At 36.2% G+C, this 27749-nt stretch overlaps 1 protein-coding gene across 7 annotated transcripts in view; it reads right to left on the bottom strand.

The window, feature by feature from the left end:
* The window catches only part of LOC105475574 (glucocorticoid induced 1), a 131339-nt gene that overhangs the window by 65301 nt on the left and 38289 nt on the right, over nucleotides 1-27749 (bottom strand). For all 7 annotated transcript variants that reach the window (XM_011730944.2, XM_011730946.2, XM_071094868.1 and 4 more), the window contains 2 exons: nucleotides 27511-27662; nucleotides 8968-9054 (listed from right to left, as the gene is read on the bottom strand). In XM_011730944.2, the coding sequence (XP_011729246.1) occupies nucleotides 8968-9054; nucleotides 27511-27662 (239 nt within the window). The remainder of the gene's footprint in view (nucleotides 1-8967; nucleotides 9055-27510; nucleotides 27663-27749) is intronic.

Below are 27749 nucleotides of genomic sequence, written 5' to 3'. Positions count from 1 at the left end.
CCAAGAGATTCACTGTTAGTCTGATGGGCTTCCCTTTGTGGGTAACCCGACCTTTCTCTCTGGCTGCCCTTAACATTTTTTCCTTCATTTCAACTTTGGTGAATCTGACAATTATGTGTCTTGGAGTTGCTCTTCTTGAGGAGTATCTTTGTGGCTTTTCTGTATTTCCTGAATTTGAATGTTGGCTTGCCTTGCTAGGTTGGGGAAATCCTCCTGCATAATATCCTGCAGAGTGTTTTCCAACTTGGTTCCATTCTCCCTGTCATTTTCAGGTACACCAATCAGATATAGATCTGGTCTTTTCACATAGTACCATATTTCTTGGAGGCTCTGTTCGTTTCTTTTTACTCTTTTTTCTCTAAACTTCTCTTCTCGCTTCATTTCATTCATTTGATCTTCAATCACTGATACCCTTTCTTCCAGTTGATCTAATTGGCTACTGAAGCTTATGCATTTATCACATAGTTCTCGTGCCATGGTTTTTAGCTCCATCAGGTCATTTAAGGTCTTCTCTACACTGGTTATTCTAGGTAGCCATTCATCTAATCTTTTTTCAAGATTTTTAGCTTCTTTGCAATGGGTTCAAACTTCCTCCTTTAGCTTGGAGACGTATGATTTTCTGAAGCTTTCTTCTCTCAACTCGTCAAAGTCATTCTCTGTCCAGCTTTATTCTGTTGCTGGTGAGGAGCTGCGTTCCTTTGGAGGGGGAAAGGCGGTCTGATTTTTAGAATTTTCAGCTTTTCTGCTCTGTTTTTTCCCCATCTTTGTGGTTTTATCTACCTTTGGTCTTTGATGATGGTGATGTACAGATGCGGTTTTGGTGTGGATGTCCTTTCTGTTAGTTTTCCTTCTAACAGTCAGGACCCTCAGCTGCAGCTCTGTTGGAGTTTGCTTGAGGTCCACTCCAGACCCTGTTTGCCTGGGTATCAGCAGCGGAGGCTGCAGAACAGCGAATACTGCTGAACAGCAAATGTTGCTGCCTGATCACTTCTCTGGAAGCTTCATCTCAGAGGGGTACCCGGCCATGTGTGGTGTCAGTCTGCCCCTACTGGGGGATGCCTCCCAGTTAGGCTACTGGGGGGGGTCAGGGACCCACATGAGGAGGCAGTCTGTCCATTCTCGGATCTCAAACTCCATCCTGGGAAAACCACTGCTCTCTTCAAAGCTGTCAGGAACATTTAAGTCTGCAGAGGTTTCTGCTGCCTTTTGTTCGGCTATGCCCTGCCCCCAGAGGTGGAGTCTACAGAGGCAGTCAGGTCTCCTTGAGCTGCGGTGGGCTCCACCCAGTTTGAGCTTCCCAGTCAATTTGTTTACCCACTCAAGCCTCAGCAATGGCAGGCGCCCCTCCCCTAGCCTCGCTGCCACCTTGCAGTTCAATCTCAGACTGCTATGCTAGCAATGAGCGAGGCTCCATGGGCATGGGATCCTCTAAGCCAGGCGTGGGATATACTCTCCTGGTGTGCCGTTTGCTAAGACCGTTGAAAACGCACAGTATTAGGGTGGGAGTGACCTGATTTTCCAGGTGCCGTCCGTCACAGCTTGCGCTTCCCAGGAAAGGGAATTCCCTGACTCCTTGCGCTTCCCAGGTGAGGTGATACCTTGCCCTGCTTCAGGTCACGCTCAGTGGGCTACACCCACTGTCCTGCACCCACTGTCCGACAAGCCCCAGTGAGATGAACCTGGCACCTCAGCTGGAAATGCAGAAATCATCTGTCTTCTGCTTCATTCATGCTGGGAGCTGTAGACTGGAGCTGTTCCTATTCGGCCATCTTGGAATCGCGCTGGTACTAGGTGTTCCTTAAATGTTTGGTAGAATTCAGCAGTGAAGCCATTGGGTCCCAGGCTTCTCTTTACTGGGAGACTTTTTAATCTGGGTTCAATCTCTTTACTTGTTATTGGTCTGTTTGGGCTTTGGATTTCTTCATGAGTCTGTCTTGGTAGGTTATACGTGTCTGGGAATTTATTCATTTCTTATAGATATTCCAATTTATTGGCATATAGTTGCTCAAAGTAGCCACTAACGATCTTCTGAATTTCTGTGGTATCAGCTGTAAAGTCTTCTTTTTCACCTCTGATTTATTTGGGTATTCTTTTTTTTCTTGGTTATCTTGGCTAAATGTTTGTCAATTTTATCTTTTCAAAAAACTAACTTTTAATTTCAATGATCTTTGTAGTGTTTTCTTCATTTCAAATCCATTTTATTTCAGCTCTGATCTTTATTATTTCTTTTCTTATACTAATTTTCAGTTTGATTTGCTCTTGCTTTTGCTGCGTCTTAAGATGCATTGTTAGGTTATTTATTTGAAGTTTTTCTTCTTTTTTGATGTAGGCACTTAGAGCTATAAATTTCCCTCTTAGTGCTCTTTTTGCTATATCCCATAGATTTTGGTATGTTGTGTTTCCATTATCATTTGTTTCAAGAAGTTTTTCAATTTCCTCCTTCATTTCTTCATTGACTCACTGGTCATTCAGGAGCCTATTGTTTAATTTCCATGTGCCTGTATAGTTTCCAAAATTCTCCTTGTTATTTTGTAGTTTTATTCCACTGTGGTCAGAGAGGATTCCTGGTATTATTTCAATTTTTTTTGAATGTTTTAAGATATCTTTATGACCTAATATGTGGTCTGTCTTTGAGAATGATCCATGTGATGAGGAGGAAAATTTGTGTTCTGAGGCTGTTGGATGAAATGTTCTGTAAATATCTATTAGGTCTATTTGTTCTACAGTGCAGATTAAGCCCAATGTTTCCTTGCTGATTTTCTGTCTAGGAGATCTGTCTAACACTGAAAGTAGGGTGTTGAAGTCTCCAGCTATTATTGTACTGGGGTCTATCTTCCTTTTTAGTTCTAATAATATTTGCTTTATATTTATATCTGGGTGCTCCAGTGTTGGGTACATATATACTTACAATCATTATATCCTCTTGCTGAATTGGCCCCTTTATAATGACCTTGTCTTTTCTTACAGTTTTTGACTCTAAATCTATTTTGCCTGATACAAGCATAGCAACTCCTGCTCTTTTTTGGTTTCCACTGGCATGGCATATCTTTCCATCCTTTTAGTTTTAGTCTACATTTATCTTTATAGGTGAAGTGTGTTTCTTGTAGACAATAGATCATTGGGTCTCTTTTTTCTTTTTTTCATCCATTCAGCCACTCAATATCTTTTGTTTGGAGAGTTTAGTCCATTTACATTCCATTTTATTACAGATAAGTATGAACTTACTCCTGCCATTTTATTATTTGTTTTTTTGGTCTTCACTTTCTTCCTTCTTTCCACCCTTCTTGTCTTCCTTTTGGTCATTTTTTTCTGGTGGTATGCTTTCTTCCTTTTATTTTTGAGACAGGGCTTCACTCTGTTACCCAGGCAGGAGTACAGTGGTGTGATCTTGACTCACTGCAACCTCCACCTCCCAGGCTCAAGAGATTCTTGTGCCTCAGCCTCCCCAGTAGCTGGGACTACAGGTGTGTGCCACCACACCCGGCTAATTTTTGTATTTTTAGTAGAGACAGAGTTTCACTATGTTGGCCAGGCTGATATCAAACTCCTGACCTCAAGGGATATGCTTGTCTTGGCCTCCCAAGATGCTGGGCTTACAGGCGTGAGTTTCCTCAAAATAGCTACTTTGAATTCTCTCTTAAAGGTTATATGTCTCTATTTCTCTAGGACTGGTCCCTGGTGCCTGGTTCATTTGGTGAGGTCATGTTTTCCTGGATGGTGCTAATTATTGTAGATGTTCCTCAGTGTCTGGGCATTGAAGAGTTAGGTATTTATTGTAGTCTCCACAGTCTGGGCTTATTTGTGCCTGCCCTTCTTGGGAAGGCTTTCCAAGTATTCAGAGAAACTTGGGCCCCAAGCCCAAAAAAACTGTGTTTTTTGCAGATTTGTAGAGGTATAACTACCACCTTGGAGGTCTTGAAAAAGATCTGGGAGAATTCTTGATTACCAGACAAAGACTGTTGTTCTCTTCCTTTACTTTCTCCTCAGCAAATAGGGGGTGTCTGTCTGTCTGTCTGTCTGTCTCTCTCTCTCTTTAAAGCTTGCCAATAAAAAGTTCTGACTGCTGCAATGGGCGATTCTCCCCTGGCTAAGGTTAGTCCAAATGCTCCCTCCATGCACAGGCACTGGCTGAGGCCAGTATGACTTTATTCTTCACTGTGGTACGACAGTACTGAGTTCAGTGCAAAGTTCCCCAATCGCTGTGCTCTTCTTCCTCAAAGTGCACAGATTCTCTCTGTGCTCCACACAATTGCTGCCAGGGGATGGAGGAGTAACATCAGCAATTCAAGAGTGTCTCTCCTGGCCTACTCAATGCCTCTTTTGGTGCTATGAACTTAAAACTCAGTACTGTGATTGCTCACCTGATTTTAGGTTCTTGTGAATGGTGTTTTTCTCTGTGCAGATAGTTGTTAAAATTTGGTACTTCAGTGGGGGGTGGGAGGGATGAACGGTGTAGGCTTCTATTCCTGTGTCACAACTTTGTTTGTTTACTTATTCTTCCTTTCCTGCTTTGTGATATTTTTTAGTATGCTATTTTAATTCCTCTTTTTTTTAATTTAAATTTTTGGAGTTATCTTCTTAATAACTTAGCAACTGCTCTAGGGATTATGTGTCTTAATTTATCACAATCTACATCACAATAATACTTAATTTCAGTCAAATAGAAACTACAATATACGTCCTTTTCCTAACTCCTCCTTTGTGCTATTTTTATATATATTTCATGTACATCCTATAAATCCAACAAAACAATGTTGAAAACTCCTTTATATTTACCACATATTCACTATTCCCAGCACTCTTCAATTGTTCCTATGGATACAAATTATTATCTAGTGTTACTGCCTTTCAGTCTGAAGATTTGCTTTAGAATTTCTTATAACACAGTCTGATAGGGAGAAATTATCTCAAGTTTTACCTGGGAATGCCATTTTTTCACCTTCACTTTGGAAGACTAGTTTTGCTGGATATTGAATACCTACCTGGTTGACAGTTTTTGGTTTACTTTTTTTCTTTCAGCACTTTGAATGCATCAAGTCTCATGGTCCCCATCACTTCTGATTTTAAAGTCAGCTGTTAAAGCTATTAGTGGTCCCCCATGTCTGATGACTCATTTTCTTTTTCTTATGGTTCCCTTTGTGTTTTCCTAGTTGTGGTTACTTAAACTTCATCAATCTGTAGATTGTTTTTCATCAAATTTGGAAAGTTCTCTGTCAGTATTTCTTTGATTCTTTTTCTCTGCTCTGTCTCTTCTCTCCTTCAACTTTAATCTTTTTTTTCCTTTCCATTCCTCAGAGTATATAAATTCTATTGACTTATCTTCTAATTCATCGATTCTTCTGCCATCGCAAATCTATTGTCAAGCCCATCTAACATTTTTATATTTAGTGATTGCCTTTTTTAACTCTAGAATTTTGTTTCCTTCTTTTTTTAGAATGACTATCTCTTTGTGAAAATACTTTTTTTATTTTATTTTTTTTTTGAGACGGCATCTCGCTCTGTCACCCAGGGTGGAGTGCAGTGGTGCGATCTTGGCTCACTGCAATCTCTGCCTCCCAGGTTCAAGCAATTCTCCTGCCTCAGTCTCCTGAGTAGCTGGGAATACAGGCGTGTGCCACGGGGTTTCACTGTGTTAGCCAGGATGGCCTCAATCTTCTGACTTCATGATCCACCCACCTTGGCCTCCCAAAGTGCTGGGATTACAGGCGTAAGCCACCATGTCCGGCCTGTGAAAATTCTTTATTCATTGAGTCCTTGTAGTCCTACTTTCCCTTTAATCATGGTTTCCTTTATTTCTTTGATGTCTTTGTCTGCTAAATACATTATAAAAACACATACAGTTTCTATTGACTGCTTTATTTTCCTGAGTATGTGCCATACTTTATTATAAAAACACATATAGTTTCTACTGACTGCTTTATTTTCCTATGTGCCATACTTTTTTGTTTCTTTGTATATCTCAAAACTTTTTGCTGAATGCTAGATATTTCAGATAATATAGCAACTCCAGATTCTGATTTTCTCCCGAGAGTTGTTGTCTACTTGTTGTTTCTTAATGGTCTACAAGTCTGTTTCTCCCGCAATGTGTGACGGCTTATGTCTCTATTATTTTTTGCCTGACTTCTTAAGATCTTTTAAAGCAGGTCTCCAGTGTTCACCATAGTGTTTGGCCAAAGACTGTACATTCTGTTCAAACATCTCAAGCCAATAAGGGTTCTATTTCCTACTGATAGGATTTGTTTGTGGACAGAGGACAGCATTTGAAATTCAGGTTTTTTACAAGTCTTCCCTGGTTTTATTTCCAGTAGCCCACTTGAATTTCCTCTGCACCTGTTCCTAGGCTGTTCTGGCCAGGAACACATCAGTGGCCTGGGCCCACTCTGTTCTCTGCTGTGCATGTCCACAGCCTCCAGTCAACCTGGGATATGTGGGGAATTTATCAAGCTCCCACTACTGTCTTACCTCTCAAAACTCTCTATTAAACTCAACTAGTCCATGAGCCTACTGCTGGCCTCAAACTGGACTACAATCTTAGACTAATAAAGTTGTTGGCTCTCTCTGTTTACTTGCCACAAAGATCACCATTTTAACCTACAATGCTCCAAAGCAAGCGATTTCTCTACAACAGTGGAAGCAAAGCTGCTGGTTTTCATCCTGATTGAAATGCTATGCAACAGAGCTAAGGAGAAGGAAAAGGAGAAAAGGAGTAGCACCAGATCACGAATTTGTGCTATTCCTACCCTATGTTCATTAGTTTTCATGAATAAAGCTTCTTAGTTTGTTTGGTAAAGTACTCAAACAGTTGTTTTGACAGTTTTGTCCAGCTTTATGGTTGCCTTCTGTGGAAAACAAATGTTCTCACTGAATCAGTCATTCCTTTTTAATAGTGTATGTCATCTATTACTGAAATCCAGTTATCGTTCAATTAAAAATCCAACAAAAGAGTCATTAAAAACTCTTTCATATTTACCCACATATTTACTATTCCCAGCACTCTTCAATTCTTCCTATGGATTCAAATTAATATCTGGCATTACTTCCATTCAGTCTAATGATTAGTAAATCTTGGTGATAACACTAAGATTGTATTTAACTCTGAGATAAAAATACAAGTTCCCTTTTTTGTTATTCATATGCTATACAGAGATATGTAGTTACAGTAAGCTAGAGATATTAGACTTAGTTTCATTTATTTTTTGTTGCTGCTGCAGAAAACTGATTTTTTGCATACATGTACGGTAGGCAGAAGGAGCTGAGTAGGTCTCTACATCCATACTATAAAGAAGCTGCTAAAATGTAATACAATCATAAGTAAAATCATGCTAATAAACTATATCTATGCAGTCCAGACACCACAGTATGTAAGGGATACTGATAACCTATAGTATATAAAATTATACAAAGAGGCCTGGAAACTGGTATATGAAAAAAATTTTGAGAGAAATGTAAATGTTTACTCTGGAGAAAAAAAATGACTTACTGTTGGCCTTTAAAAGACTTAGACTTACTCAATATTGATCCAGAGGGCAAAGTCAAAACTAAGTTATCTAATTCTAAGTTCAATATATGAGAGAACATATTTAACAACTTAAAACAATTAAACTGGCTCTTTTTATAAAGTAATGAGTTTCCCTCACTAAGAATGATCATGGCCTGGTGTGGTGGCTCATGCTTGTAGTCCCAGCACGTTGGGAGGCCGAGGTGGGCGGATCGCTTGAGGTCAGGAGTTTGAGACTAGCCTGCCCAATATGGCAAAACCCCGTCTCCACTAAAAATGCAAAAATTAGCTGGGCATGGTGGCACATATCTGTAATCCCAGCTACTCGGGTGGCTGAGGCAGGAGAATCACTTGAACCCGGGAGGCAGAAGCTGCAGTGAGCCAAGACTGTGCCACTGTACTCCAGCCTGGGTGACAGAGTAAGATTCCACCTTGAAACAAAAAAAAAAAGAATAACAGAGATTCGACGACCATCTTTTAAGGAGCATTTATGTAGAAGATAGACTAGATGACCTTTCAATTCTAAGTTTCTGTAATTTATAAAAACAAATAAAAAAGAATTTAGATGGATAAAACTATCAGGAAAAATAATCCAAAATATACATCAAGATATGACACCTCAGGTTATTCATAATAAATAAGGAAATGGGTCATAGAAACTAAGTTTCTAAGAAGCATGGATTACTGTTGGGTTCCAAAGGGCAACAATATATTGGATGTCATTAAAAAGCTATTAGATCGCGCCTGTAATCCCAGCACTTTGGGAGGCCGAGGAGGGCAGATCACGAGGTCAGAAGATCATGACCATCCTGGCTATCATGGCGAAACCCCGTCTCTACTAAAAATACAAAAAATTAGCCAGGTGTGGTGGTGGGTGCCTATAGTCCCAGCTACTTGCGAGGCTGAGGCAAGAGAATGGCATGAACCTGGGAGGTGGAGCTTGCAGTAAGCCGAGATGGCGCCACTGCATTCCAGCCTGGGCGACAAAGCAAGACTCTGTCTCAAAAAAAAAAAAAGCTATTAGAAACAGAAAACACTGTCCTACCATTGTACAAAGCTATATAGCCTATAGCTCTGGTTGCTACAACTCAAAAACAAGCAAGCTGAAGAGAGAACAAAAGATAACTAAAATGAACAAGATAGAGAGTATTACATAAAATTAGACTTCACTCTGGAAAGGCTAAAGCTGACTGAGAGCATAACAAATATTTAGAAATGACACAAAATACACAAATAAGGTAAATTTAGACTTGTTCACCAAAATGTAGAATGCAACCTACCTAACTAGAATTTGTACTAACCTTACAAATACCTTAGAATTTATCCTAACCTTACCCTAGAATTTGTCCTAACCTTACTGAAAGAGGTAAGGTTAGGATAAATTTTAAAAGTGTCATTACATTCAGGAAATACTAAGGTAATCTCCTAGGACCAAAACAGGTTACAGACGGAAAACAAAAATAACTTACCTCTTTTAGTTGATCAGCACTCCCCCATGACGCAGAACGCTGATGTGACCTCTTTTCTGCACCCTCTTCTGCCCAACAGCTAGGTGTCTTTAAAAAAAAAAAAATATATATATATATATATATATATATGAAATTTTATCTCTACTTCCTAATCTCAAGCAACTGAAACATATTTCACATTCTTAGCACATACCAGTTAGAGAACTATACTGAAATCCTTTAAATGCTAAGAGTTTCGTGACCCTGTGAAATGTTTAAAATATTCTGCCATATTCTGAATTATATATGCTCAAAGATGTCTCTGAGTCATCTTAATTAAAATGTTTGATATCTTCACATCAATAACATTAATAACTTAATTATAAAATTCAAAGGGAATTGTAAAGATACGTGTATTGGTGTTTTTAAAGAGAACAGCCAAACTAAATATGAAATGGTATTTCCACTAAATTTGACAGAGGTAAAATGAATGAAAGTATCTCAAAAACAGTAGTATTAAGAATGACCTATATTCAAATATTTAGCTAGAGGGCTGACTGTACTACTTTTTCTGTACTTGGGGAAGAGTAAGTATTAGTATCTTTTTTGAAAAATATCAGGCATCTTTATATAAAAAACAAAGTTATTATAAAGGTGAAAAAGATTAAAAATAGTAAAATATAAGCTAAATAAACAGAATATAAACTAAAGTAATACATCTTCTCAAAAACCTGAACTGTATGTCAGAAAACATAATCATTTTTATCTAAAATATGATTTTCAGTTATTTAGCCATTAATATATACCTCAAATGTAAGACAAACCACTAAATCCCAAATAATGCCATACAGTGGTAAGACCATTTAATAGTCGTATTAAAAAATTAAACAATAGGCTGGGCACAGCGGCTCATGCCTGTAATCCCAACATTTCGGAGGCCAAGGCGGGTGGATCACCTGAGGTCAGGAGTTTGAGACCAGCCTGACCAACATGGTGAAACCCCATCTCTAAAAAATTAGTTGGGCCTGGTGGCGGGCGCCTATAATCTCAGCTACTTGGGAGGCTGAGACGGGAGAATCACTTGAACCCGGGAGGCAGAGGCTGCAGTGAGCCAAGATGACACCATTGCACTCCAGCCCAGGCGACGAGAGTGAAACTCCGTCTCAAAAAAAAAAAAAATTAAACAATATTAAAATATCATCTTTAATATATGAGAAGACTCTTGTGTAATGTAAATTAGAAAGGATTAAAAACCACTACTTAAAGGGCAATGATTGTCACAGTAACTATATACAGCTTTAAAAATTATTTTTCATTACATGCTTTTTCATTACATGCTGAAAAAGGTATCATTTATATTAAGGCTATACTTGTGACTACATAATATATAAGTTCTTATGAAGAAGTCATCAGTTCTATTTTATACAGTTCAAAATGCTTGTGGAAAACTTTTAAAATAATCACACGTCTTAAAAGTGATGATATTCAAAAACCACTAACAAATGAATGCTAGCTGAATAAATACAAAAATAAATTGCTTGGGCAGTTCACAAGTAAAATGAAGCTGTTAAGTCAATTGACAGAGTAAAATATTTTATTCAATCAGCAAGTCCATGGATAAGAGGTATCAATATATTAAATAAGTTGCTTATAAAACACTTACTTACTAGAATTTCCTATGTTCCGTCCTAGATGACCTACTCTGAAAATAATTCAGCCTCCAAATAATTGCATCCTTAATAATAAATTTATTCCAAAATTATTCAATTGTTTAGTCACTTTTATTTTGATAATTTATATAACTTAATTTTTTACCTGTCTACGAACTGAGCATTACTCTTATCAAAAATGAAAAGATTAAGGATCATAATCTTTATAACTCAAAGTACATTCACAGAAAATGAGTCAAATTTTTAGCATTTTCTGTAATTATTCAAAATCAACATTTATAATGTGAATTACGTTCATTTTGTACAGCTCTTTTTTCAAAGGACATTTACATATACTGTATCTCCAACTTACAGATACATTAATAGCCACAAAAATTCTGCAACTGCTTCAATACTGGCAAGCATGTCAATGGCAAAAGGAACTAAATCTGAGTTATCTCACAGATTATCTTCTTTTTTCCTATTATACTTTTCTTAAAAATGAATGTGAAAACCTATTCAATTATTTCAGAGTGTACTATTATTTACACAAAAGAATTACCTACAAAAGAAGTTAGTAGTATATGTACAGTTATGTGAACATAACAATGTTTTGGTCAATGATGGATGGCATACATAACAGTGGTCCCAAAAAATTATAATGAAGCTGAAAAATTCCTATTACCTAGCGATGTCTTGATGATCCTCATCTTGTGTGGGCCTAGGCTAATGTGTATATTTGTCTAAGCTTTTTAAAAAAAGTCTAAAAAGCAAAAAAAAAAAAAAAAAACAAAAAAATTAATAAAAGCTTATAGAGTAAGAATAGTTTGGTATGGTTGCACAATATGTTTGTGTTTTGAGCTAAGCGTTATTATGAAAAGATCAAAAAGCTAAAAAAATTAAGTTTATAAAGTAAAAATGTTATGGTAAGCTAAGGTTAACATTATTGAAGGAAGAAAAATATTTGTTATAAACTTAGTGTAACCCAAATGTGCAGTGCTTAGAAAGTCTATAGTAGTTTACGGTAATACCCTAAGCCTTCACATTCACTCACGACTTATTGACCCAATCAGAGCAGGTTCCAGTCCTGCAAACTCCATGCCATAGTATATGCCCTATACAGGTATACCATCTTCTCTACCTTTATATATTTGTACTGTACCTTTTCTATGTTTAGATATTCAAATACCACTATGTAACAACTGCCTACAGTCTGCAGTACAGTAACATGTTGTATAGTTTTGTAGGCTAGGAGCAATGGGCTATGCTGCATAGCCTGTGTGTAGTAGGCTACACCATCTAGGTTTGTGTAAGTACACCCTATGATGTTTGCACAGCGATGAATGCCTAATGATGCATTTCTCAGAACATATTTCCTTCTTTAAGTGAAAATGACTATAGTTTTTAAAAGAGAAAAATGACTGAGTTCTCTCAATCATGTGACTATAGAATGCATATAATTTAAGTATAGTCATCAGAGTCTTAACTTTCCAAAAATATCCCCCAAAGAGTAGTTTTAATTCCATCAATTTAAAAGTATGAAAAATACTCTATTCTACAAATATATTCTATAGATTGCATTGTCCAATACAACAGCTACTAGCCACATGTGCCTATTTAGATTTAAATTAATGAGGACTTAAAAAAACTAAAGTTCCTTAGTCACACTTAGCACATTTTAAAAGCTCAATAACCATCTGTGGCTACTGGCTGTCATATAGGACAACACAGATATGGAACATTCCCAATACTGAAGAAAGTTCAATTGGAGAGTTGTGTTCTATACACTGATCACCGATTTTTAATGAGTTATTTTAGCCAAAACAAAACCAAAAGATGGCTACCAAAATCAAATCTATTTAAAGCTGATGGTTAAGAAGTCACAGAAGGTGAACTAACTTGAATCCAATTTATTAAACCTGTGTATTTGAGAAATGTTTTACCATTTCAATCAGGAAAATAACACAAAGTAGCAAAAGTTCTTTCCTTTCATATCAGTAAGCAGCCCCTTCCAACTGGTCTGTTATTCTGTCTCTTAATCTAGACTAGAATTTTTTAAATAGTGCTACATATAACCATGCCCTTGGTGTTAACAAGAGTAGACAAAAAGGGTACCACAGTCAAATAAATTTAGGAAAAATTGTAATATACCATCATTTAAAAGAAATGAAACTTCTGTACACTTGAACAATGCAGAACTAAAACCTATCTGTAAGACTGTTAACAAAAAAAAGGTAGTTTAAAAAAAAAAAAAAGCCTCTATGTGAAAAGGATATCTATAGGTAGAAGGGGTCCTTTTTTATTCTCACTCCCTGGAAGTCACCAAAGTCCAGACCATGAAATTTCTTTCCAGACTCTAGGGCCATCCTCCCTTCCAACCTGTGTGAGAACCACTTTTTCTCTAAGTAAAATACAAAGAGAACAATCCCACTGCACAGGACTAAGGAGGCTTCAAACTGAATACCATTAGAAAAATTATTTTTGGTAGATCAACCAAGAAGCTTAAATACTGGGTGCTTTTGTTATATATATCTTTATTCACTAACTAGCAAGGGCCAATATGCTTTTTAGTTTTATCAACTTCAAACCAGCTCAAACTAACTCCTAGCAAAAAACATTCTGTGTCAACGTGCAAAAGTCTAAAGCCATTTCAAAAAAAAAAAAATCCATAAACAAAAACATCACAAAATTCTTTAATCTTGTTTAAATGTTAAAAAATCTATTTTTATGTGGTTCATCACTGGTCTTAAATTTTATTGTAGTTTACAATCGATTACAGAAATATGAGTACTGACTGCTAATTATTTTATAGTACTTAGAGCAATGATAAACCTAGTAAGAAATGAAATGGAATTAGCTGAAAAATCAATGATACTTAAATTAAGAATTAATTATGACCACAGACTAATCTTAAATTATAAAAAACGTTTAGAATAGGTAATGACAAACCCTGCATTATTTACAAATATTTTTGTTTACAAAAATTTGTTTTTCTTTTGACTAATAAATAACTTTTAACTTCTTTTAAAACTTTTTAAAAAATATTATTTTGAAAAGTCTATCCTGATGAAGTATTACAAAGCAGCACAAAAGACTGTGGTTCTAGTATAATTATCCTTTGCCTTTCTGGGAACAGTGGTAACCAGATATGGTAAATAGCTGCCTTGGTTAGCAAAGAGTGTAGAAAAAGGCAGAATTCGGCTCAAGCAAAACACTGTGAAAGTTAAGACTGCATTTTTATTTTATGTAAAGTTGGAGGTTTTTGTTTAAGCTTTGGGAACTCAGTAATAGCAGCAGTTATATATTCAAATTTTTTTTATCAAGCTCCAACTCTATGCTAAGTTTTGTGCTCATTATGTTAGACCAGTTTCAAAGTGCAGTCCCCAGATAAGGAGCAGCATCATCACATGTTAGAAAAGCAAATTATCAGGCTCAACCTCAGACTACTAGATCTGGAACTCTTAGATAAGGCCCAGAAATATACTTCTTACTTTTTAAGCAAGTTTTTCAGATGATTCTGATGGATTCTAAAGTTTGAAAACCAGTGTTAGACTAAAAAATTGAAATCAATAAGATACAGATTCTGCACTCAAGATGTCATGTTGACCATATACCCACTCATTTTTCTTGCTACCTTTGAACATGTTATTGTTTCAAAATCTCTTACATCTGACAGAAAATCAGCAACACAGGTGATTACTACATACCAACAAAAATATTTTTCACACCATTCTAAAAAACACCCACTGAAGTCATAAAAACTAATAGTGCTAAGATGATGACATGAATATCACCAATAGGATAACTAAGTAATGGAGGAGGGAGTGGTTTTCATAAGAATGTAAATACACTCTCCTGCACCTGAACCTATAGATTTGAAGCACCATTTCATATTTGTAAGACAGCAAACACAAAATAACTACTTCTGACTGAATGAATCCTGACCTACCAGGGATTGTTTATTGAATTTTAGAGCCCTCACATGCTCTGGGGTCATTTGTATCATTTCTATGCCATTTCCTACCAGTCCAGACTTAATGTTCATAATTGTATAATCAATAGTTGATACTAGTAATAATGACTTTTCCTGTCCACTTAATTCAATATTATTATATTTAAACCTGGTAACAGTAAAATACTATCTATTCTAATCAAAGGCAACTAATATGTATCAGTGTCTATTATGTCATAGATACTGTGCTAGAAGCTTAACATGGATTATTTCATATAATCCTCATTGCAATAGGCTATGTTAATAATAATAGTTGTCCCCCAAAAGCTGTTAGAATTCTAATAGGATGGAAAAGTTTTCCCTTGGTTTATAATGGTTCCTAACAATATGGTATCTCCCATATCAATCATTCACTTATTCATTCATTTATACAAAATAGTATACCTTGAGAGGCATATTGCTTTCTCATACCATACCATAAACTATGACCTAATTTTAAACTATGATAACTCTATGATCTTAATTTTTTTTTTTTTTTTTTTTTTTTTTTTTTTTTTTTTTGAGATGGAGTCCTTGCTCTGTCACCCAGGCTGGAGTGCAGTGGCGCGATCTCGACTCACTGCAAGCTCCGCCTTCCGGGTTCACGCCATTCTCCTGCCTCAGCCTCCCGAATAGCTGGGACTACATGAGTCTGCCACTATATCCGGCTAATTTTTTTTCTTGTATTTTTCGTAGAGACAGGGTTTCACCATGTTAGCCAGGATAGTCTCGATCTCCTGACCTCGTGATCTGCCCGCCTCAGCCTCCCAAAGTGCTGGGATTACAGGCATGAGCCACCGCACCTAGCCAATCTTAATTGTTAAGGCATAATGTCTCTAACATAAAAATGTCTTTCTCAGTAAATTCTGTTTAATAATATCACACGAATTTTTCATAGAAAATTGATACAAGTTATAACAGGTTGAGAACCAATGTATAGGTCAATGTACAGAACCAACACAGGTCAGGGGACCAGAGTTAGAGTGTTATTCCTAATAAATACAACCTATTTCACAATTTTACCTAGAGGGGCAAAGGCATGAGAAAGCAATGAAGAAAAACAGGTTAATTTTGTTTCCAGCTAAATGCTTCTTATAAAGAGAAGAAAACTGAGTATCGGGGTAATGGAGGTACGGGAAAGGCCTTTCATGATATACTTTCTACTTTCGAAACAAATGAACACATAACCTATTAAAATTAATAAGTACAATTTTGACTTTGGTGATTTTAGAGATGATTTGAAACTAATGAATAAAATGTTCAATATTTTAGTTATGAGTTAAAATCTTTCATCAATATAGCTGAGTATATTCCTTTAGCAACCAAACAAATTACTCCCCAAACCAGGAACATGACTAATTTCGTGTGAACTATTCAACTCTAGGATTCTACAATTCTCTGTCTCATAATTAGATGATGGCTGAGAGAAAAAGTAAAGGTGATCTCAACAGCCGTCAGCTCCACAAAAATAATTTAGACCCCTAGAATGCAATCTAAGAGGCAAAAACAGTTAAATCTTCAGGCTTGCTTCCATTTCATGAAGAAGTCCCCCAGCCCCTAAAATGTTTCAGCAACTGCTGTTTCTTAAATACATTTCAACAGCAAGCCCTTGACAAGGGCACAGGAAATTCAGACAGCTGTATAAAGTGTGACTTTTGGTCAGGAAATGAATTTCTGATCAGAGAGAAAAAACAAAGTTTATTTTTATATCAGTAAGTATTTGAGGTACATCACCTATTCCTTTGACTAAAGTCCTCTCCAACCAAGCTCCTTTCAGGAATGGAGGAAAAGGCTAGGTACTTTAAATATGACATCAACAGAAAATAATATATATGTTTTAGTTCAGAGTTAGTTAACTTTATCGAATGTTGCCTAAAGCCAAATGCTGAGTACTTAGTCTGGATCTGTTTCTTAAGAACAAATAAAAACAAATAGATTTCTAGGGAAAGATGCTGGCACAGAGGCAGGATCATAAAACTCCATACACTGAAGTCTAATGAGATTAAGAGAAACTGCTTTATGTGCTTTTGGCATGTCTCATGTTTCACAGTTTAACTTTTAAAAATTAATTTTAAACAATAAAATACCAAATATAATAACAACATCACCTGGAGAAAGGGAAGTACCAGTATACATAATTTTATTTAAGATCTAACCACCTCATCTCTCACCCCTCAAAGAATAAAAGTTTTGAAATCTCTCCCTGATACCAACCAAGAGACCAAGTGCCGTGGAAGAAATTAAGAAAATTTTCTAAAGTGCTACAAACCAAAAACATACTAGGCTAGTAAGTTACTTAGGTAAAATCCTTTCAGACCCAAGTGACAGATAATTCAGATGATATTTATACTGTGTTATGCTAGAGCACAGAGGAAGGAAATCTTGCAAAACCTTTTTATGAAGCAAGTGTGAAAATACTTTAAGGCTCATGAAAAAAAAGTAAGAACTCATTGCTGAATAATAAACAAATATAAAATTAACAAACATATTCACTGATGAAATGGCATTTTCTACATAAAGAATTATTCCTGATTAAAACAAGAAAAACCATTAGTAAAATAAGCATGCATACTCTATGTGTAAAAAGCACACATGCCTCACAGCAAATGTCAGTATACCTTGTCCAGTGAGTAAACTAGATACATTACTATTAGAGTCAAGAAAGAGGCCAAGGCAGCCGGGTCCAGTGGCTCACACCTGTAATCTCAGCACTTTGGGAGGCCGAGACGGGTGGATCACCTGAGGTCAGGAATTTGAGACCAGCCTGATCAACATGGTGAAACCCCGTCTCTACTAAAAAATTAAAAAATTAGCTGGGCATGGTGGCGGGCACCTGTAATTCCAGCTACTCAGGAGGCTGAGGCAGGAGAATCACTTGAACCCAGAAGGTGGAGGCTGCAGTGAGCCAAGATAATGCCATTGCACTCCAGCCTGGGTGACAGAGCAAGCCTCCGTCCCCCCGCCAAAAAAAGAGTCAAGGCATTCAGTACCACAACTGTTAGTTTACCTGGTTCTGGGAGTGGTAAAAAATTCAACTCCAAAAGAGGACGCACACCAAGAAATAAATAATGAAAAGGATGTAGAATTACTATTTGGATGATTGTATACCTGAAAAACCAAAGAAAATTACCTAAAAAATTACTAGAAACAAGAAAAGTCAAGTTGAAGATGTCCCGTACATAAATTAGATATTAAATATCCTAATTACAACAGCAACCAAAGAAGACAAAATATTTAGATATAAGTTTAACAAGAAATGTGTTGTTCCAATAATTAGTTGTAAAATATTCTGAAGGGCAAACATAACACTTGAATGAATAAAAAGATATACCCCTTTCTTGGATAAGATTCAATATGGTAATAAATTCCCCTGAATTAATATTTAATTGTAATATAAAACATTTTGAGGAATTTGACAAATTACAAAATTAACTGAGAAAAATATGCAAGACTAGCCACACAATTAAAATGAATTATAAGCAATACAATTAAAATCATTCAGTATTTAAAAAGATATTAATGGTATATAGTATAGCATAGAGATCCAAATAAGAATGGAAATTTATGATATAACAATGGTATCTCACATCAGCAGGGAAAACATAAACTCTTGAAAAATAAATAAAGCTGGATATCACCTCATGCCTTCCATCAAAATAAACTCAGAAATATCAAAGATACAAATATTTTAAAAGAAACATAAAACTATTAAAAGAAAATATAGTTTAAATGAAATTTCTTAACTTAGAGTGGAAAAAATCTTTCCCAATTATGGTGTAACACAAAAAGCCACAAGGCACAGACCACTGTAATAAACACAGCAGCCAGAAATAAACCCTCGCATATATGGTCAATTGATTTTTGACAAGGGTGTCAAGGCCATTCAATGGGAAAAGGACAGCCTTTTCAACAAGTGGTGCTGCAAGAACTGGATACTCACATCCAAAAGGACAAAGTTGGACTCTTACCTTATACAAAAATGGACTCAAATGGATCAAAAACCTAAACTTAAAGGCTAAAATTCTTAGAAGCAAAGAAGAAGAAAGCTTTCTGACACTGGATTTGGCAATGATTTCTTGAATATGCCAACAAAAGTACCGGCAACAAATGGAAAAATAGATAAACTGGACTTTATCAAAATTTAAAACTAGTACACTATCAAAATAATAAAAAGGAAACTGGCTGGGCGTGGTGGCTCACACCTGTAATCCCAGTACTTTGGGAGGCTGAGGCAGGTGGATCACGAGGTCAGGAGATCAAGACCATCCTGGCTAACACAGTGAAACCCCGTCTCTACTACAAAATACAAAAAATTAGTCAAGCGTGGTGGCGGTGCCTGTAGTCTCAGCTACTAGGGAGGCTGAGGCAGGAGAATGGCATGAACCTGGGAGGTGGAGCTTGCAGTGAGCCAAGATCGCACCACTGCACTCCAGCCTGGGCAACAGAGCAAGACTCCATCTCCAAAAAAAAAAAAAAAAAGAGAGAATAAAAAGGCAACCCACAGAATGGGAGAAAATATTTGCAAACCATGTATCTGATAAGAGATTGGTATCTGGTATATATAAAGAAATCCTAAGACTTAACAACAAAAAACCCAATTCAAAAATGGACAAAGGATATGAATAGACATTTCTCCAAAAAAGAAATGTAGATGGCCAAAAAGCAGATGAAGTGATGCTCAGCATCATTAATCATTTAGGAAACACAAATCAAAAATCACAGTAAGATACCAGGTGTCAATTATTTTTTAAAAAGGGAAAAAAGAAAATAACTATTGGCAAAGATGCAGAAAAACTGGACCCCTGGTTGGGTGTGGTGACTCACGCCTGTAATCTCAGCACTTTGGGAGGCCGAGGCGGGCAGATCACAAGGTCAGGAGATTGAGACCATCCTGGCTAACACGGTGAAACCCCATCTCTGCTAAAAGTACAAAAAATTAGCCAGGCGTGGCAGTGTGCGCCTGTAGTCCCAGCTGCTGGGGAGGCTAAGGCAGGAGAATGGTGTGAACCCAGGAGGCAGAGCTTGCAATGCGCTGAGATCATACCACTGCACTCCAGCCTGGGCAAAACAGCAAGACTCCGTCTCCAAAAAACAAAAACAAAAACAAAACAAAACAACAAAAAAAAACTGGGACCCCTGTGTGTTGCTGACGGGAGTATAAAATAGTACAGCCATAGTGGAAAACAGTATGTCAGTTCATCAAAAATTTAAACACAGAATTACCCTATGATCTAGTAGTTCTACTTCTGGATATATATATAAAAGAACAGAAAGCAGAGACTCAAAAAGATATCCATACACTAATGTTGCTAGCAGCATTATTTACAACTGTCAAAAAGCAGAAACAACCTAAATGTCCACAGATGAATGGATAAAGAAAATGTGACTTTTTTCTTTTACAAGTTACATATAAAAAGCATTAAATCCATCATTTTATTAAAATATGTATTTCTAAAGGAATATTACTCTGCCTTAAAAAGGAAGGAAATTTTGACACATGGCTACATGAAGTCATTATACTAAGTAAAATAAACCAGACAAAAAAGGAAAATACTGTATGATTTTTCTCATATGAGGTTCCTAGAGTATATTCACAGAGACAGAAAGTAGAATGATGGCTACCAGAGGCTGGGGTGTGGTGGGGAGGATGGAGAGCTAGTATTTAATAAATACAGAGCTTCAGCTGGAAAAAGTGAAAAAGTATTAGACATGCATGGTGGTAATGGTTGTACAATAATGTGAATGCACTTAATGCTATGGAACCGTACATTTTAAAAAATGGTTAATTCACCTTCATTTATGGTAAATTTCTTTCTTTTTTTTTTTTTTTTTTTTTTGTGCAGGGAGACAGAGTCTCACTCTGTTGCCCAGGCTGGAGCGTAGTGACGTGATATTGGCTCACTGCAACCTCTGCCTCCCGGGTTCAAGCGATTCTCTTGCCTCAGCCTCCTGGGTAGCTGGGATTACAGGCACAGGCCACCATGCCTGGCTAGCATGTTATGTATATTTTACCATAACTTAAAAAATAGAAAAAAAAATGAGGTAGGGATTTACATTTTATAAGGAGAGACGCCCATGATCCATCAAATGGAAAAAGCAAGTCAGTAACATGATATAAAGTATGATTTCATCTCTATGTGTATATGTTTAAACAATATATTTCTATAGGTACAGAAAATTTCTCAAAATATGTACCCCCCAAAAACACCTGTTAATAATACTTAAAGTAGTAGGTCTAGGGAGTTAGTGACTACTATTCATGTCCTTCTATATTACATGGATTATTTTACCATCAGAAAGCATTATTTTTAAAACAAAATTAGACAAAACCCAAAAATACATAACCTGAAATATTTATTTCTTTTAATTTAGCTGAATTAAAAACATTCTGGGATAATTACAGAATGTCTATAAATGTATCACTAAGCATCCCTGCAAGAACTGAGAAGCACAGAGATTTTATAAGATATTATGATAGGATGTTGACCTTGGCAGGGAGCAGATTCCTAAAGTGGAAATTCTATGTTAAGGCAAGTGACTTTTTTCTTTTACAAGTTACATATAAAAAGCATTAAATCCATCATTTTATTAAAATATAAATCGAATCAGAAGCATTTTAAATCCTCATTTAAAAAGAAGGCGGCGGCAGTGGTGGTTTCTCCTCTTAAGACTGAATACATTCACTTGCAGAAAGCTTGTTAATGAAAATCAGCTCTGTAGATTAACACCATCATGTCTTCTAGTTTAATGGACATTTCAAGAGAGGTGACATTTTGAGGCTGAGGTAGCTTGTTTCCAGGGGCTGTTTTGGATGGACTACTCATACAAAGAAAATCGCATCTAATTGTATCAGAAAAAGTTTTAAGGTCCAGAAAACTCCAAGAAAGGTATAACAGGAAAATAAACTATTAAGATACAATTTTTTTAATGTTTAAATAAGATTAAGAAAACAACTTAAGCAAATGGCAAAACTCTAAGAAAAAACACTTCTAGCGCTCACTTTTTTTTCATTCTATTTTGATACTGATTTTATGCCCACAATGAATCTTTTGAAAAGCTTTTAATTAAGAAAAATAACACACTATGCTCTGAAAGGCCTACAAAAATTTCTTTAAAAGGGTTATACATTGCATAGTAGTCAGTAAAGACTAGATTATAGGATAGTAACCACACACTCTCCAAATCCAAATGACTTAAAACAGCAAAGGTTAATTTATTGCTCATACTACATGTATGGATCATTAAGAAGGCTATGCTTGTCACTGTCAGTGACCCAGATGGACAGAGTAGGAGTGAACAGTTACTTCCCCGTCAGAGAGAATGCACCAGTTCTTTAAAGCTTCTTCCCAAATCAAGTCTCATGGCCACACTTAACTTCAAGGGGCAGAGAAGCAGAATCCTACCATGTGTCCAGGAGAGAGAATGCCAATATCTATGAACAGCTCTAATCACTACTATACCTGGGAAGTTGTAGGAAATACCTCTGATTATTACTGTATATGTTATTTTTATTACTTGGCCACTTTACAAAGAATATATATTACTTTCACGTTTAAAAACACACTCAAACACAGAATTTAAAATTTGTCCAGAGACTATACCTAAACTATGGGGTGAAGACTGAGGAACAATTACTTTCTTATTACAGTAACCTTAATTGCAAGTTCAATTTTAAGAGTTGGTAATACATTTTTTGTTTTAAAAAGGTTGTATCTGCAAGGCTACAGTAATAAAATATTAAATTTCACAAATGGATTTTAGTTTTTCTTTCTACAAGGCTAAACAGATGACTCTAAATAACTGGCAGTGATCCATTTCTTCAGAGGCCTTAAAAATGTAAAGCTGTATCTTTTAATCCTCAGAATAAATGTGTGAATGTGCACATCGGGTATTAGTAACTTCAATTTACAGGAAAGAAAGCTTGACTGGGTCACAAAGCAGTTAAGTCAGTGGGCCATGAATTTTTTTTAGCATTTTACTAATAAAAATTTCAAACAGAACAGTTAAAAAAAAAAAAAAAACACTGTTCAGTGAAGGCCCATAAAGCCAATATTCAGCTTCTCTAAATAACATTTTGCTCTATTTGCTCCACTAGGTATCTATCTAGGTATCCACCCATCAATCGATGTTATTTTTTATTCATTTCAAAGTTGCAGACGGCAGTGTACTTCATCTCTAAACATCTGAGTTCAGTATTTGTTTTCTGTTCATATTCTGTATTTTTAAAGTTAAAGTTATACAGCAAAATGCACAAGTGTACACTTGGGTAAGTTCCGATAAATGAATTCACCAACATAACTCAAACTTCTATTAAGACATATAACACTGGACAGGCATGGTGGTTCCGGCCTATAATCTCAACACTCTGGGAGGCCAACGCTAGTGGATCACTTGAGGCCAGGAGTTCAAGACTAGCCTCTACTGGCGAAACCCCACCTCTACTAAAAATACGAACATTAGCTGGCCGTGGTAGCGGGGGCATGTAGTCCCAGCTACTTCCTAGCTACTTGGGAGGCTGAAACCTGAGAATTGCTTGAATCTGAGAGGCAGAGGTTGAAGTGAGCCGAGATCATACCACTGCACTCCAACCTGGACAACAGAACAAGACCCTGTCTCAAAAAAAAAAAAAAAAAAAAAGATATACAACATTTAACTTACAGAAATAGAGAGTAGAATAGTGGTTATCAGAGGCTAGGGGTCCTTGGGAGATGCTGGTCAAAGGACACAAAATTTCACTTATGAGAAACAGCTTCAAGCGATCCACTGTATATCTTGATGACTACAGTGAAATATATTGTATATTTGAAAATTGCTAAGAGTAGATTTTAAGTGTTCTCACCACACATAAAAAAATGTATATGTTAAATAGACTGATGTAATCATTTCAAATGTGTGTGTGTCTATCAAAGCATCGTGTTGTACACCATTAATATATAATTTTTACTTAATTAAAATTAACTAATTTTTAAATTAAATTAACATTTCCATTATCCCAGAAAGTTCCCTCACTGGGCCTTGATTTGAATACATGATCTGCTTCCAAAGTCTACAATCTTTTCACAACACTATGCTACCTCTTTTTAATATATAAACATACTAAACATATTAAATTTTTTATGTCAAGCTCTCAATAATTAAGGGAGCTGAAACATAGAAATATAAAAGGAAGAACACTCTGGAGACACCCTCCACCAAGGCCAAACAACCCAGGTGTTTAATGTCTGTAGCAAGTTGAGTATACCACCTTCCTTCCATCAATGTCCACTACATAATTCCACTACATAAATAAAACTACTTCTTCCCACCCTGAGTTCAACAGTTAATCCAGGAGGAACGGATGATGCCATAAAAAGTCTCATATGTTCATCTCTTGTATCTCCAATTAAACTAACAGATGGTTAGGGCAAGACCATTTCTTATGCTTGTGAGGCAAGAAGTAGGTTAGTGGTTAGTGGTTGCCATAAAAGGCAACAGACAGCTGAAGAAAAAAAGGAAACACTTCAGAATCAGCCAGGTCTGGGTTCACTGTCCTCACACTTAATATATACTACGTACATATTACGTAACGATGTAATATGTACATCGATGTACATATTACGTAACGATGTAATATATAATATGTATGTTACATCGTTACGTAATATGTACATAGTACATATTAATGTATAGCTATGTAATGATGTATAAATTACTTAACTTCTCTAAGCCTCAGGTTCCTCATCTGTAAAATGAGCCCTATATTTTACCTTATTTTCAATGTCAAGCTTCTCAAATAAATGACCTACATCCAGATAGATGCAAGCCAGACAAGCCCTTATCCTGGACCTCAAAATTTAGGGGAAATTACTCTGGCCTTCTAGCAGCCATGCCCCTCCCCATGGGATAAGAGACCTTGGGAGCAAAAAGCATGGACATTATGAGCCCATCCTGGCTGTAGACTGTACTCCAGGTAATCTAAAACCAGGAATTTCCTGACCAAACAGCAGTAGGCCTGGCTTCTAAGGTCTGCAGACCCATTCCCTGGTTCTTGCTTCTTGAGGATGGCACTTGAATGTGAGGACTGGTGGGTCCAAGTATATGTGTAAAGCCAGCTTGAAGTATAGAATAGATTGTAGGGTAGGAAGAGAATGGGACTTAGGCTCAGATGAGGTGGGCCCAGTGGGCCTGGTGGGCCTGGCCCATGTGGACATACACTGGCACGTAACTCTGAAGAATCCGAGAATTCTTAGTTTAAACCTCATCTTCCAGGTCCATATGAAGATTATTTGTCATTGGTGGGGGGGAGGACAAAGTATATTTTACTCAATAATTTGTTAATTTAACTTACATACATATAGTATACTGGCCTTTATATTTGCTGCAGACCCTGCAAATGTTACAAGTGGGCATGTCTACACATACTACTCATAACTTAAATGTGTATATAGTATTTGCCAAATTTGCCTTCAATAGTATCATACTTAATCACATAGTAATATCATAGGTTAGGTTTTATTAACCCCACTGCACAGATAAAAAACCAGACATGTGTAAGAAACATATCCAGTGTTCTTTTCTTCTATCTCCACATCACTCTCTTAACTCCCAAATATCTGGGTCTCCTACTCTACCATTATCTCCAATACTGCACTCTCCAAGATAATGTGCTTCTGATCCCCAAATCTGGTCCTTAATCACCATGACCTCTCTTTAGCATCTGATACTGTCAACAATTTTTCCTTTCTTAGAATAGCTTTCTCTCTGATTTCTAAGCCTTCACTATTCCAGTTTTTCACTTAGCCTTTCGATCTTTCTCTGGCTTCTCTTCTTTTTTCAGAGTTTTTGTGAAGAGCGAATAAGACGGTGTTTCTGGGTCTGGCGCACTGGCGCATGCCTGTAATCTCAGCACTTTAGGAGGCTAAGATGGGTGGGTCACCTGAGGTCAGGAGTTCGAGACCAGCTTGACTAACATGGTGAAACCCTGTCTCTACTAAATACAAAAACTTAGCTGGGCATGGTGGCGGGCACCTGTAATCCCAGCTACTCGGGAAGCTGAGGTAGGAGAATCGCTTGAACCTGGGAGGCGGAGGGTGCAGTGAGCCAAGATCATGATGGGTATGATCCAGCCTGGACAACAAGAGTGAAACTCTGTCTCAAAAAAAAAAAAAAAACCAATATGTTTCCCTCTGGACACCGTCAGCACATAGCTACATTTCATATGTTGGTTTTTTTGTGAGTGTTTTTGGCAATCTAAAAAGAATAGCTACCATTTTTTAGTGCAATGTCACAGCACTAGGTACATATATACATAACATACATATGTATGTCTGTATTATCCTATAATCCTATTTTAATAAAAATGGAGCTTATATTGGTTAATAGATTAGCCTGTGTTAGAAATCTGACTCCAACACTTTCTAGCGTTATACTCCCAGATAAATCATTTAAGTTCCCTGAGTGACTGCTTTTCCATCTGTGTAATGTTGCCATGGTCTTGTGAGAATTAAATGAAACAAGTTATAAAACAAATAGTACACCATACATAGTTAATAAATATTAACTACCTCCTCCTCTTGCTGCTTTCAGATGAATACATTAGTTTTTTTGTGTGTGCGTATACCTTTCCAAAAACTAAGTCCTCTATCACTTGACCTTCTTCCTTCATACTCTATAACCACATTTTTAAAATTTTTTTTTCTTTTTTTAATTATTATTTTTCAATTTTATTTTCTATACCTACATTTTATCATATTTGTGAATCTAACTCCTCTGGAAGGATGGTTCTGAATTAATTATCTGTGTCCAGATCTCTAATTGTCCAAGCCCACACCTCTAAGTTTTGCTAGTTATTTCTATTTGGAAATTCCACTGCCTACCATATTAAACTTATCACCTTCCTCACTAAATGAAGAATGGAAAGCAAAAGAGTAGGGCAGCATAAAATATTACAAGGACAGAATTGATGAGATAGATGATAAAGAAGCAGCCAATTTCACAGCTTCAAGCTTGCCTGAGAAAGAAAATGACAAAAACTGAGAAGCAGAGTTTTACAGATCATGTCCAAAACTTTCTTTTTCCTCAGTCTTCAGACATGAAACTCTAATTATTCTATTTCCCTAACCTACAAAGCCCAAAATGTTCTTTCCTTTGAATGCCCTCACATTTACATACTCTATTCATCTAACATCTAATTATATACTGTCTTCTTTTACCAATTTTTATAAATGTGTATCTTATCTACCTAACTGTGCTCCAGGTTTTTTAAAGCCAATGACTAACTCTTATATTTTTAGTATTCTTCTTTATGCCAATAAATGCTGATTGACTACAGTTATGAAGGTATGGTCAAGAACTCAGATAATCATGAATAAAGATGTTTTCAGATTTTTTTCTGACATGGAGGAAAAGCTTTTCAAATCAAAAACTCGGAGATCCTTCCAAAAATAGGGAAAATGTGAGAGTTAATTTATATTTCCCTCTGAAGGCTTTTAGTCTTGGTTTTAAACAGAAAAAAATAAATTCTCCAACAAGATTTCATTAGGCATGTGTTACTACTTTATAAATTATTTTCAAGAACTGTGCAAACTCTTTTTTAAAAAATTATATTTTTCTAAAATGATTACTAGTCATTTTAATTGCTATTGCAAAGCAATTCTTAAAATTAATGTCTATTAATTTTAGACATTAATAAATGTAAATGTCTAAAACCATGTAATATAGACTGATGTGCTATTTAAGTATTAAAGAATTTCAAAACTTCTAAAACCCAGATGACAAAAAACAATTCTTGCAAAGTTTATTTAAAACAATGGATTTTTCCTTTCTTCCTTGGTTGGATTTATTTCAAATTTGGGAAAATTTGATTATATTACATTTTCTTTACTGTGATCAAAACAGAAGAAGTGCAGGGTAAAAAACTGATTTTGATTTGTTTTTTTTTTTTACCTGAGTAGCTTTGTCTTTCATGCATGAAGGGTAGTGAACATGAGGATCCCGTGGCCACTGTCCTGTGAGGTAAGGTCCTGTTATTGTATCCAAAGAGGAGGTTCGCCTTATTGTACTAGAGGTTCGAACTTGCTGAGATTTTGCCCTGTCCGCTACAAAAAGTGAAGAAAAAAAAAAAAGAGTAGTCATTAGTGAAGAAAATAAAATTTAAAGTTCTTTAACTTCATAGTTTGTAGAAT

The sequence above is a fragment of the Macaca nemestrina genome, chromosome 4, assembly GCF_043159975.1.
Source record: "Macaca nemestrina isolate mMacNem1 chromosome 4, mMacNem.hap1, whole genome shotgun sequence".
NCBI lineage: Eukaryota > Metazoa > Chordata > Mammalia > Primates > Cercopithecidae > Macaca > Macaca nemestrina.
This window is presented reverse-complemented; position numbering and strand designations above follow the sequence as displayed.